The following is a 14,300-nucleotide window of genomic DNA, read 5'->3' on the forward strand; positions in this document are numbered from 1 at the left end:
CCACACTGTCTTTGTAGCCATCACCAACCGTCAAGGCATAATTCTGCCTGGATATTTGACCTCAGACGTCATCAGAAATGGTAGAGATTCCTTAAAGTGTTTGGTTTACTTTATGCATTGTAAACACATTTTAAGTTGTGTCATTTTGTTTATTATTCTTTTCCATTTGTTTGTAATGTATGTTTAAAAATTCTTGTTTCTATATTTATTTTTGGCACTGGAATGCTACCTCATATCAGTACCTGTATTTTGACTGTAAGGTGTCGAGTCAAGCCAAAAAGATGAATATATTAAATACAAGATCTGTTAGAAACCACACACAGAGCTGGAAGAGCAGATTTCTTGCTACATGATTGTAAGAGCAGGTTCTAAAATGCTAAAGGAAGTGTTGTCGTTCTCTTATTAGAGGTAAGAAATATAAACAATAAAAAGCAGTCAGGAGAAGAGCCCATAAATTCCCACTATTATTTAGAGGAGAGTGAAAAGGGTCTGGGAGGCTGCTAGGAGCCTTACGGCAACACTGAAGGAGCTGCAGGAATTTCCAACAAGGGTTGTTTGTTTTCTACATGTGACCTCAACCTCCTGTATTCTCCGTATGTCTGGACTAACAAGGAAGATTTGCAAGAACAAAATGTCTTCTTCCACAGAAAACATCCAGGTCTGACTAAAATCTCCCACAATCTTCTGAGGAACAACTTTAACTGGTATGTTTGGCACGAAAACTACACTCAGCATCAGCTTCATGATACGGGGTCAGGGACCTTTCTTCGGCTGGGAGATGACGCTGGATTTTATCGTTAGCATTAGAGTGAGACCAACATACAAATCAACCAAAACATTGTATTAGTTTTGTAATGGTGTAGCCAGAGTTCAGAACTGAATCTCACAGAAAATCTGTTGGGCCTCGTGAAGAAGAGATGTCCTCACAATCTGATAGATTTGGTGAACTTTTGTAAGGTAGAGATGACAGATATTATACTTTCACGTAATATTTATTTTCTTCGAAAGTAGCTTTTCGGTTGAAATTGTAGATGGTGAACGTCACATTAATCGTGAAAAGAAGTTCTAATGACGGTAGTCTCATATGTTTACATCAAACAACGTGCCATTTTGACATGGGTGTGAACACGTTTGAGAGCCACTGCATTCTAAGCAATGATTGCAGATGTTTGTTCTGCAGATTTAAAAATAAATGTTAAAATAAATAAATGTTACAATGAATAAATGTTAAAAATGTTAAAATTACAATGGTTGAAGCACTTCTTTAAAGTGGAAGTCCTGTTGTTGTAAAAACTTGAAAAACTGATATTTTTTAGGGATTTTATTTTTATTTTCACAGAAATGTATTCTCCTCACTGACTCACTAAAACTGAGTGATCTGTGACTTAGAAGTTGCTATGAGTAAAAAATCAATTATAGAAGGATGGCATCAGACATGCCATGATCTGAGGGTGAAAACGTGACTGCTGAAATTAGCAGAAACATGAAAAAAAAAAAAAGAGTATAATATATATGAATACAGTAAAATGAGCAATCAGAATCGTAGGAAAAGAAAGAAAAAATTCTTGGGTTGTAAATAACATGAGTTTGCACTCCTACAAATGTTTTTTGTTGTCCTTTTCTTTCAGGAACACAGTGTGGAGAGCTGAGAGCTGCACCCAGGGCCAAGGTACACGCATAATTTGTAACAGCAATGAGAAACGCTGCAGTTAAAGAGTTCAAAAGTTGTTAAAATCAAGGATCAATCAAAAATAAATACATACATACCTGTAACAAGGCTGTATATCTATTGTAGCTGGAAAAACGTGCCACTGATTTATGTTGCTTTGTCTATAAAATAAAATCTAAGCAAATAGAAGTAATAACACATTAAAAAGTGGCAGTAACATACATAGACAGCTCTTAAGTTCCAACAAATGATATAAAGTTTTTTTCTGAAAATATGTATTACTAAGGAAACTGTTGCATTATTTTCCTTACGTTATTAAACAGGAATGAGATATATAGGAATGGAAAGAAAGGGATCCAGTAAAAATATTTATTTTGGTTGTGATGTTGAATAAACTGCATTTTCTGCAACTTCTGGTTTCTGCAAATTAACTTTAAGACTATTAAAGACCATTAATATTTAAATCTCATACTGACATTTATCACGAAAACAACTTCAGCCAACTATTAGCTCCCGTTTTAACTTACGGTACACGGAGCTTAGTCAGCATGCTGAGGGTTGATTTTTATTCCTGTGGCGTGGAGCTCCATGGCTCTTACACCTAGGTTGCCCAGTTTCAACACCTTCTCACAGTACATGTTAAACTGGTTGATGATGACTGGTTTTAGCCAAACTCTGTTAAACATAAACTTCCCCATGATGGAGTATCTATAATTAAGACCAAAAGTATTTATAAACCTGACAGATTGAGATTTAAAATTTTCATTCAACCAAGAAGTTTGTTTCTGACAGGAAACAAAAAGCATCCCTCAAAAGATAATAAAACAATGTATATTATGTATGAATTCATGTGTTTTTATTCACAATTTAACAAAACAAATTGCAAATCGTTATACTCTTCTAAAAAAAATTGCATATATAGTTATGTCTTAAGATCTAGTATGAAAATCTGGACACATTTAAGATTTTTGCAGGGCTAAAATTGATATGATTAAATGAAAGACTAGTTCAAACCCTGCAATTGGAAATATCAGTCATTGATGTAAGTTAAGTCAGACATTTTTCAAAGTTGATGTATAATTTAGGCTCAGAAAAGCAAAATCTCATACATCAATACAGAATTTTATTTTCATTTTAGCTTCAGATGAACGTCTTACATTTTGTACAAAAATCATTAGAAAACGTCTGCCGCTCCAGAATCCCAGGGCTAATCCTTTGTAGGGGCCACTAAACAAACTAAAGGATTAACTGGGAACCATGCAGCATCCTGGCCCAGTTGATGAGGCTCAGCCTGACCTTCAGAACAAAGTTTCAGTCCACCGTTCCTTCTCATGGTCAAACACGCTCTCCCCAGTATTATCTGACCACATCTAGTAATGTACAGAGTAGAGATACAGAGTAGGATGATGGAGGAAGAGGAGAGTCTGCAGCTTACATTGTACTGCCCTTCTCCACTCATGTCTGCAATGGATGGGCACAGTACCACGTCAATAACACCATGCATGTTTGCATACGCATGACACATCATTGAAATTGATTAGTTAAGAAGGTTTTAAAAACAATCAACAATATCAGTAATTTAAAAAAAAATCAACAGGTGAGTGCAGGTCTGTGAAGGGCACAGAAAGGGCATAGAGGTCTGCTTGGATGAGGTAAAAGGGGATGGTTTATTTGCAGTTGTACATGCCCAACACACACGCACACCCTTACACACACGAAGTCTCAGCTAAGCACGCAAAGGTCTCTGCCTCACGTCTGAAGCTTTCAAATCTTCCATTAGTCGGTAAACCCGACGGACGCTGCGCACTTTCGGTGTCAGAGGAAAGGATCAGGAAATGTTGCACAGCTCAATCATGGTCATCCTAATGACAGCAGATTTTATTCCAAGCAATGAAAAGATTTTCTCCCGTTTCAAACAGAAATAATAATTAAAAAAAAAACGACAGAGAGGCACTTACACAATCACTTTCATTTTACACAGTGCTTGCATTTATATATGTGTCCAAAAAATGAGACACAGCTACATTGTTTTTTTTTTGTTTCTTTTTTTGACCACGCTCACAGGGTGGGGCTCACTTTCACAATGAAGCCTGGTTTTAGCAGTTGGCACATGTACATGCAAAGCTTCAGATTCTGGCCTGCACAGGCAAACTAAAGGGTAAACGGGGCAGGAGGATGGAAGGGAGGAAAATAAACTGATTTGTATGTGGACAGAACAACGCACAGACAGACTGAAAGGCAGGTTCTTGAACATCCCACCCTCCCCGCCCCGACCTTTGATCTTGCCCCTGCCCCTCCTTGTGGTCTGGTGTTTTACAGCACCACCAGAGGAGGCCTCTGACCGTCGGGGGTCCGAGCTTCTGGTAGGTCATTCGGTTTCAAGGATGAGCGGCGGCTGCTCGTTCTCCTCCTCTAAGCGCAAGTCGTTAAGGTCCTCTTCAAGCCCCGACCCTCCAACTGCGCCTTGCTCTTCACAGTAACCTAGGAAACAAGCGTAAAGCTCAAACGCTGAGGCAATCAGGACTGTAACAGTTTCCACAACTGAGCTTACCCTGCATAAGTTGCTAGATACAATCACATTACTTAGACATTTATAAATCATCTGCTTAAAGGAAATGTTGATATTCAGTGGTAATAAATATATGGTCCCGTTTATTAGCAACGCTGGTAACGATGTGTAGAAAGCTTTAAAAAATGAAATCATCTTTTAGTGCAGCAGCAAAATCTCCCACCAGAAAATATAGAAGAACTTTAATTTGAGTACATTTGTATAGTGAGGGAAAAGCCATTTGTTTTTTAATAAAACCAGAACCCCTGCTGTTAATACCTCATATGGCCCCCCTTTTGCCCTAAGGACTGCACTCCTCTCCTTTAATATTTCCCAAAGTTAGACAAACACAAAGACAGAATTTTGTCCATTCCTTTTTGCACAATCTCTCCAGACCATCCAGCTGGTCTCTTGATCTCACCAGGTGGGTTTCCCAAAGGATTTAGTTCTGAGGAAAGAGATCACAGTGGAAGAAGGTTGATTTTATGTCCGATGAACCATTTGTGTGTGGATTGAAAGACTGAATGACGACCCATTTTCAGTTTACTGGTAGAGTCCACCAGATCTCCTGGTATAACAAAGAGCCCATAATGCCATGCACTTTAACAGGGCTCCATGGGTGTTTGGAAGAGAAACAGGCCCGCAGTATCACAGATCCTCTACAGCAAAAATGGGCATGAGCTTCTCCACATATTCATTGTATGCTAAACCCACCTGTTTGCTGCAGAAGAGGCTCAATCTTGACCAAAGAAGTTCCAGTTAGCGTCACAGTTTAGCAAACTCCACATGTTAAAATTGGGATGGTACAACAGAAAAGGCTTTCCCTTTTTCAGTCCTAAACAAAGTCTAGCTACTAGCTGTTGTGGAGCCTTGGTGACCCAGAGATGCCACTCTATGCTGCAGTCCTCTAAAGAGGAGCGCCGTGGTGCATCTAATCAAGAAACTCGTGACACACATAAGAGTCATTGTGACGAAGTGCGTCGAGACGCTCCTGAACAGAACAGGGTCAACAAGGATCACTAAGCGCCTCGCCCTGTAGCATCAGACACCGACCAGAACCGGTTGGTGAGGGTTGTTTCTGTCGTCGCGGCCCGGTTGCTCTTAAAACTGAGTTTTCGAGATGTTTCTTTCTACCACCCTTACCATCCAGCTCACTGCGTGTGGTGACAAGATAGATATGGGTCCTGCTTCAGCCTCATGGCCAGGGCCTCCGTTTCATAGTATGTTTATAGCTCAGGATACCAGAAAATCACCGATTACTAAAAAGAAAATCCAATAAACTAAAATTAAAAGATCCTTCACTTACTTTAAGGGGATTGCTAGGGGTATAAATAACTGTGCAAGCTTTGCTTTTGCTCACAAATATTTCTTACATGATTATTACACAATGTTTGCCCTCTGAACAAAAGTGTTTCAGTTTGAAATTAAACTACTGCAAAAAAAGGCAATTTTAAGGCTTTTTAGACACCTTTACCAGGGGTGCCAGTTAATGTTCAGTATGTTATTTAAACATAAAAATACTAAATTTGTCCACATAAGAAATTACAACTCCACCTCTAACTATAAACTTTCTGGGTTTACACAGAGCTTCACGTCTACAACAACCTTTTTATCTCCGGTGTATCTTCAAGGTAATTACTGGTAAATTATGTATATTAAAGCACAGCTCTGAGTGAATTAAGGATGTCTAAATTACCTTTAGTGACCGCAGCACTGTAGGTTTGGGCCACAAGAGGGCGATCATGTGATCCCTGTTCAAGGATCTCATTGGGAGGCTCAGCACTGCTGTCCAACCTGCGTGCAAATACAGAAAAACGTAAGAACGTTCACAGTCTGCTCCATGCAAAAGCTTTACTCTGCATTCTCGGTACTTGTGCTTCACCTGTGCTGCTTCATGAGCGTGCATTCCCCACCCTCCTGTGGGTCCAAGTTATACAGATACAAGAATCCGTCAGCTGCTGCAACCAGCAGCCTGGGAATCTTCTGAATCCTAATTCAGATACAAATGATGATTCATCAGAAACCTGTTGCGAGTTCAGCTGTAGCTTGCACACAGACCTGGAGTTAACTATTCCAGGAGTAGTTAGGGCATTTCCGTGGTCATTTGCATTTCAGCTTTTGGGGTGTAACAAGAGGAAGTCAGTTATTGTTTACAAAGAGAGGAAAGCTATTTATTTTTATTTTTTTTGCAATAAACAGCAAAAACATGGAGCTGATGTGAGCAGCAACAGCACAGCAGTAGGCAGCAAGACTAAATTATGTTTGAATGATATAATTATAACAACCTACTCCTGACTAAATACAAGGGAAACGTACACTGTTTTGTTTTAAAAACTGACATATCCGGTCAGTTGTAGGTCTGAAAGCAACTTAAAGAGGTTAAAGATGAAACATTCTATATATTACATGCCTGCAGATTTTAAAGCCATTAAAACAAACAAACAATGGGGTGTTGAGTGTTTTCTGAATGGATTGTTGTGCGTGTGTGTCTGTGCTCACACAGCTAAAGCGCAGATGTTCTTGTGCCCGCAGAAGGGCAGGCGGACGGTGGCGAAAGCTCGTCCCTGGGTGAACATTTCTGTGACCTGTGAAGGCAGATAGGTGGTGGACGCCATCAGGACCTTTCCCAAGTAACCTCCCCATGTTGTGGGCTCCTCAGCTGGCCTGAAATAACGCAAAGAACATGAGCTACGTTTACAATTTGTTGCTTTCCAACTTACAAAACATGATTTTTATATTTTTACAAATAACAATCTGAAAAGAACTCTTTACTACGACACCACTAAATCAAATGCAGTTTAACCAACTGCATTTAAAGTCGCCTAATTAGTAAACATAGTCCATCCGTGTTTAATTTCAGTTTGAATCCAGATAACCTGTGAAGACCTCTGAGGTTTGCTGGAGGACATTAGTAATCAAACAGCACCATGGAGACCAAGGAACACAGCAGACAGATCAGGGAGAAAAGTATAGAGAAGGCTAAAGCAAGGTTAGGTTAAAAAACAATATCCCAAACTTTGAAGATCTCACAGAGCTCTGCATGGCACAACTGCATAACGCCTACATAAACTGCCAGGCTGGGTAAGGGGAGCATTAATCAGAGAAACAGGCCAAGAGGAAACATGGAAAAAGGAAAGCCAGTGTTGAAAAACACCATGAGATTTGCAGTTTGACACAAAGTATTCCGGGGACACGGCAAAGATGTGGAAGAAGGTGCCGTGACCAGATGAGACAGTTGTTTTAAAGAGGAGAAAAACTAACATTGTGCATTACCCCGGACACACCAGCCACACTGTGAAACATGGTGGTGGCGGCATCATGTTGCAGGGTGATTTTTTTCAAGAGCTGGGACAGGAAAGCTGGTTAGACTAAATGGAAAGTTGGATGGAGCTAAATACAAGACATACTGGAAGAAAACCTGTCAGAGGACACAAAAGACATGAAACTTGGGCCGAGGTACAATGGAATGGTTTAGATCAAAGAATGTTCATGTGCTGCAATGTCCCACTTCACAGTGATTAACTACTTTAATCACTGCGGACACAAAGTGTCCTGGAAGATTAATTTAATGGACAGAGAGAAAGTGAAAAAAATACTTACACATACTTCTCCTTCTGCGTTTCTAATTTGAAGATATGGACCGTCTCTGTGTTGCTCGAGGCAGAAAGATACAGGCCTTCCATACTGAACGCCAATGAACAGATGCTCACACACCTAGAGCACAAGAACCATACACGTAAAAGGGGACTGGAGAATCCAGCGTTCAGCATATGAATACGCACAGACAGAGGAACACACTCTACTTTGACTGCTCTTTCATTTCCGAACTACCAAAACTCATCTTCTACCTCTTGACACCTCGCCGAAACTCAAACAGCTTCTGTCCCTCTGGAATGGAGAAGACACGGATGACGGTGCCCTGGGAGGAAGTGAAACACACAAGACGCAGGCTGAGAAAAGGAAGCAACCACAAGGATTCCTCTATACTCAGATAGAAGTCAGCAACAAAGACAATGGGCCAGACAATACCTTCTCTGAGGCTGTGGCCAGCTTGGTGCCACTCGCGTCAAACGCCAAAGCTGCTAAGGGACTGTCATGAGCTGGAATCATATTGGCTGCCCTCTGAGGAAAAGAAACACACCCGTGTTTACTTTAGACTGAATGAGTTCATACAAAGAAACCCAAACAGAACAAATGCTATCTTAAACGTTAACAGAGAAGAAGAAAGCGTAAATATTTCTGCCATAAAACAAAACAAAGAACACACCGCGTGAACTATGTTTGCGTTTCCCTACCAGGTTGACTGTGTCGAACACCTGGACCTCCCCTATCGTCGCACTGCCTGGATATGCCAGGTAACAGTTATCATTGCTGATGGAGAGAGCGCACAGACCTGTAGAGAAGCACAAACTCCAATAAACTACAAAAAAAAAAAAAACTAAAGGAAATTTAACTTTTAACGCTAAACCTGCCCAAACAAGAAAACTGAAGGCTGAATGAGTTAATCTACAGGATTTTAATAAATGAGAACATCTTCAAATAGTGAATTTACATCAGTAATTCAGTGCAGAAAGATAAATTAAATCATTGTATAGATTTATAACACAGGGAGTGATATTTAAAATAAAACTTGATTTTCATTCAGACCTGTTAATTGTGGCCTGACTGGGCAGTTGTCCTGCAGACAACCATTGAAAATCTCCACAGGAGGTTAAAGGAGGTCATTGCTAAAGAAGCTGTCTGTTTGCAGTCATATTAAGTGAAAGTTTAATGAAGAAAAAGGTGTGATTGAGAAAAGGTGCTCGGGAGATTTGGGGAGTTTCCAACTGTAGCTCAGTAGAGAAAATAGTCGCCTTGCAACCTGAAAGTTATGGGTTCGATACCAGTTTCCTCCTGCCACATGTCAGTGTGCACCTGGGCAATGCACTTAACCCCAAGTTGCCTACCAATCTGCTGATCAGTGTGTGCCTACATATGGCTCGAAAATTATTACATAAAATCATTCTATTTACAAGGTGTGGACTGCACCTGGACAACTGACAAATACCTTATTTCAGAAATGTCTTTGTTGGCCTAAGGCAGAAAAAGAAAGCTCTGTTGTTTAGTACTCTTTTGATGAAAATACATGAATGAAATACATTGCTTTTGGAAATCTAGGTCTCAGATTCTGGAAGAAAAGTGGAAAGGCAGAGAATCCAGGGTAAGGTCATCTGCAGCTGGTCGTCCATTGTGTTTTATAGGATCCAAAGTCAGCACAGCCATCTACCAGGAAATTTTGTGGAGCACTTGTGCCAGCACACTGGTCTGACCTATAACCCCACAGATAATCTATGGGGTATTGTGAAGAGGAAGATGAGAGACACCAGGGGGCAACAATGCAGATGAGCAGGAGGATTTTTGCTTTTTTTATTAAAATATATAAACTTTTGGATAATATTCTAATTTACTGAGATGTACCCATATACAGATTTAAATTATAACTAAATTATATGTCACTGGGCTAAGACTGCAAAGACGGTTTGCAGCAGAGACCCAGGAAAGGAGAATTTGACCCATTTTTATTCCACTGTAAATCTAATTAATAACATTGTCTTTTTTAATCTGGTTTCTTCTTGGTGACATTCAATGAACCGACCTGATGGGTTAGGTGGCGTCTCTCTGATAGTGTGCAGCACTTTCATGTCTCTGATGTTGTGAATGTAAAGCGACTCTTCCAGACACACAATCAGCCTCTGCAGGAAGACAATGTAACATCAACAACGCTGACCAAAAAAACTAACCAAACATTCTGAAAAGCAATTTTACTCCCCTTTTCCTACCTGTCTGTTAAGTTTTACAGCCAGTATGGTGTTTGAATAAGAGTAGTTACAGATCTCGGTTCCCTTCTTGAAGTGACAGACTTTGAGCTTCCTGGGTGCCTTCAGGCTCACGATGGCCACAAGGCTGCTGGAGAACAGGCGCTCCACAATACACACATCCTCCGTGTCAGCTGCCGATACGCACACACAGAAAATATCACTTCACCCGGTCTGCTAAGTTGCATGGTAACGGTAACAATACGCTTGATGTGAGAAAGGAGATTTATGCGTTGATGCAGCTTTGCAACTTTATGTTTACCAAAATCAACTACTGACATGATCTCTGAGCTCAAACAAAAGGCCAACACAAAGCAGTGCATGATTATAAAGTGTAAGAAAAATCATGCACAGTTTTCATAAATTTGTATCAATTAAAAAAGCATCCCCACAGGATGATGCTGCCACCACCATGTGTCACGGATGAAGTTAGTTTTCGTGCCACAAAAAGCGTTTTGCACTTAGGCCAAAAACTTAAAATTTGGTTTTTGAAAAAGAATTTAGTAAAACCATGGGGTGATTTTTTCTCCCACATTACAATTATGCCACACTTTATGCTGGTTTATTACCTGAAATCATGGTCAAATGTACTGAAAGTTCTGGTTGTGATTTGACAAAAAGGGGTAAATGGATTACAAAAGCAACAGAGAACATAAAATGATATGAATCTAATAATAAGGGAGATGCCTGATGTTAAGCCATAGAGGTCTAAGAGAAAGTGCTGACAGTAGTTATTTGATAGTTTAGGGTAAGTGATTGCATCCTGTCTAGACTAACTGCATTACATATAACCACTAAAACATGTGGCTGAGCTGCAGTGTAACGACTGTAAATACTGCTTGGAGAAAAAGACAGGCTTTAGAAAGCATGAACAGAGCTTGGATCATACTTACTACATTCATATATCTGCTCCAATTTGTCCACAGAGGACAAGGAGAAAAACTTGTATCCTGATTTGGTGCCAACAGCCAAGGACCTACAAAAAGACCAGGAGGAGGAAAGACAGCTGTAGTGACCGAGCATTGCATCAGCGGCATACAGTCCTCACACAGAGGCTGCATGGAGCTCCTCTGTCTCTGTGTCACTGGATACGCCAGAACTGGCTGTCACACTGCGACATGTCTCACACCACTGAGCTGGTTTTGCAATAACACCGGGCCTGTCCACTGCTATTTCAGCGAAACAAACCGCTGAAAGTTGACCTATTCCGTAACACTGAAGAATGTAAATGTGGTGACCATGTTCGGGTTTCACAGCTATGTCTAACAGCTCTACAGCTAGCTTTGAAAACGCATCTAAATGTTAGTCATTCATCATTACAGCGGCCGAAACATGCAACAAAACTACAACGTTACATACTTTTGCCTTATAGTTGGACCGTATAAAACTTAGTAACCTTTAACTAAGCACCCTAACCAGCCCCGTGGGGGCTAACTTCGATGTGGCTAAAGTTAGCCCCCGACATCACAGGATCACGTTAGCTAAAACGCTAAGCTAGTCTCTACTGAATTAAAATCCTATATAAATGCTTTCTTTAACGACCTGTCTGAATGCTATTTTCAATTTTAGAGAGAGAAACTTCCTCCTGGATGTTTCACATGAGCACCTGTCACCCAGTTGGTACAAACTGAACTAACGTCAGCTAGCCTGAAAGCCCCCGCAGGCCTTTGCATCCCCGGACTCTCTCCCCGGCCCAGCCTTACGTGTTGTCCTGGTTAAAGTTGGCGAAGAGAAGCTGGCTTCCGCCAGCATCCCCACTCAGACTGGCCAGGTTCATGGGCACGACACCGTCGACATATAAAGTTTCTAGTAAAATAGCAGCAGCAGGACTGGAAATGTTTCAGTGAAATATGCAAAATTGTTGCGTTTTCACGGGGCCATCTCTGTTTCCAGCCCCGCAGTTCTGATTGTTGTTGTTTTTCACTAGGGATGTTTCTCACCCTGTGGGCGCATGCTCGATGGAAGGCGGCGTTCAATGCATTTAAAGGGCCAGGTTAACACAGTGATAATAAATGTCTATAAAATTAGTAAGAATAATAATAATAATTATCACAAAAGTCAGAATGTGTGGCTGGCTTGTACCAGCGAAAGGGGACAGAGAAAGAACTAGAGATATGAGTCTATTAAAAATACAATAGTGTAAAATAGTTTGTGATTTGATCTACCAGCGCCCTCCACAGTTATCTAAAAATGATTTTTAGGATGGATGGTGATGAATAGTTCTACGTTCAACATTAATCACACAAATCCTGTTAACGTGTGGAATCACAATTAAATTTAATTAAATTGCAAGATATAGGGTCAATTTACAACAAACACTTTACAAACAAAGAAACAATAAAATATCCAATTTATATTCAAAACACATCAATTCAACTCAATCATATAGACAGATTCATAGTTAATTGTATGCATTCCACTTTGATTGTACTGGATTTTGGACTTCATGTCAGATTACTCCTAGAGGGTCAAAGTAGACTCCCACAACCCTGCAGCCCTCAGCCCCAGGACTGGCTGTCCCCTAGGGTTGTGTGCTCGGCCCCCTACTCTATCCCCTCTACACCATGACTATGTTTCAACTCACCACAGCATGAAATAAAGTTTGCTGATGATAACACAGAGGTCTAGCTTCTTAGTTTGCTATTTTTACTTAGTGAATAATATCGAATTGTTACATACCCATTTATTATTCGGATATGGTTTAACACCATGATACATTTAATGGAGGGTAAACATTTATTCATCATTTTGCATGAGTGACATTTTAAGACTGACTAAATAAAAATAAGTGAGCTTTGTCCATGTGACACATGGCTAAATAAACATGTTATATGTAACATATAAATGCAGTTTCTCGATATCCCTTTTGAAAAATGTTTTGGCAATGGCTGTACCGTCATTTTAAGGTAAAATCATCCTAATTTTAATTTGTCTGTGAAAGGGATTGTTAACAAAACATAGAAAACCAGCATAAAATAAAAGTAACAAGAGCTTAAAAAATTCACAACATTGCATTGTATGATCTTCACAAAAGTTTTTTAAATACTAAAAGAGAACGTAGATGAAAACAAGATTTACAGCAAACTATATATACAGGGGTTGGACAATGAAACTGAAACACCTGTCATTTTAGTGTGGGAGGTTTCATGGCTAAATTGGACCAGCCTGGTAGCCAGTCTTCATTGATTGCACATTGTACCAGTAAGAGCAGAGTGTGAAGGTTCAATTAGCAGGGTAAGAGCACAGTTTTGCTCAAAATATTGAAATGCACACAACATTATTGGTGACATACCAGAGTTCAAAAGAGGACAAAATGTTGGTGCACGTCTTGCTGGCGCATCTGTGACCAAGACAGCAAGTCTTTGTGATGTATCAAGAGCCGCGGTATCCAGGGTAATGTCAGCATACCACCAAGAAGGACGAACCACATCCAACAGGTGGAGCGGACCAACCCGGACTCCTTAGTAATCGTCGTTGGTGACTTTAACAAAGGTAATCTGACCCACGAACTCCCCAAATATAGACAGTTTATAAAATGTCCGACCAGAGAGGACAACATTCTGGATCACTGTTACACCACCATCAGAGACGCTTATCACGCCGTCCCACGTGCTGCACTGGGCCAATCCGACCACATCATGGTCCACCTGATTCCTGCATACAGGCAGAAACTAAAGCTCTGCAAACCTGTTGTGAGGACGACAAGGAAGTGGAGCAGTGAGGCTGTGGAGAATCTCCAGGCGTGTTTAGGCTGCACAGACTGGGATGTGTTCAGGACTACTACCAACAGTCTGGACCAGTACACAGAGGCTGTGACTTCCTACATCAGCTTCTGTGAGGACAGCTGTGTACCATCATGCACCAGGGTGAGTTACAACAACGACAAACCCTGGTTCACAGCTAAACTCAGAAGGTTAAGACTGGATAAGGAAGAGGCCTTCAGGAGTGGGGACAAAGACATATACAGAGAGGCGAAGTACAAGTTTGGTAAGGCAGTGAAAGAGGCCAAACGACTGTACTCTGAGAAGCTCCAAAACCAGTTCTCAGCCAACGACTCTGCGTCTGTCTGGAAAGGGCTCAAGCAAATCACCAACTACAAGCCGAAAGCCCCCCACTCCATCAACGACCGACGCCTCGCCAACGACCTGAACGAGTTCTACTGCCGCTTTGAAAGACAAAGGGACAGTCCTGCAACCATCCCCCACGACACCCCCCAACAGCTGCAGCC

The 14,300-nt window shown here is 40.8% G+C and overlaps 1 protein-coding gene across 2 annotated transcripts; it reads right to left on the reverse strand.

Moving 5' to 3' along the window:
* Positions 1–2,775: 2,775 nt before the first annotated feature.
* LOC124864777 (WD repeat domain phosphoinositide-interacting protein 2) lies at positions 2,776–12,022 on the reverse strand. 2 transcript variants are annotated; one of them, XM_047359681.1, is made up of 12 exons: positions 11,776–12,022; positions 10,966–11,048; positions 10,037–10,206; positions 9,853–9,949; positions 8,513–8,610; positions 8,247–8,339; positions 8,066–8,136; positions 7,824–7,931; positions 6,717–6,881; positions 6,100–6,207; positions 5,914–6,011; positions 2,776–4,150 (listed from the first exon to the last, which is right to left on the reverse strand). In XM_047359681.1, exons 1-12 carry the CDS (start codon positions 11,847–11,849, stop codon positions 4,038–4,040), a joined length of 1,278 nt encoding a protein of 425 aa, XP_047215637.1. In that variant the 5' UTR covers positions 11,850–12,022; the 3' UTR covers positions 2,776–4,037. The 2 variants fall into 2 exon arrangements, with proteins under 2 accessions (XP_047215637.1, XP_047215636.1); XM_047359680.1 differs by having other exon boundaries at positions 7,818–7,931; positions 11,776–12,020.
* Positions 12,023–14,300: the final 2,278 nt, after the last annotated feature.

Source organism: Girardinichthys multiradiatus, chromosome Y (assembly GCF_021462225.1).
Source record: "Girardinichthys multiradiatus isolate DD_20200921_A chromosome Y, DD_fGirMul_XY1, whole genome shotgun sequence".
Lineage (NCBI taxonomy): Eukaryota > Metazoa > Chordata > Actinopteri > Cyprinodontiformes > Goodeidae > Girardinichthys > Girardinichthys multiradiatus.

Excerpts from the sequence above, each read along its gene's own strand:
- LOC124864777 (XM_047359680.1), bottom strand. The coding sequence starts at position 11,849 with ATGAACCTGGCCAGTCTGAGTGGGGATGCTGGCGGAAGCCAGCTTCTC. Across the intron at positions 9,950-10,036 it reads CTGTAAAACTTAACAGACAG|AGGCTGATTGTGTGTCTGGA; the intron begins GTAGGAAAAGGG and ends GTCTTCCTGCAG. Across the intron at positions 6,208-6,716 it reads AACATCTGCGCTTTAGCTGT|GATTCAGAAGATTCCCAGGC; the intron begins GTGAGCACAGAC and ends TATCTGAATTAG.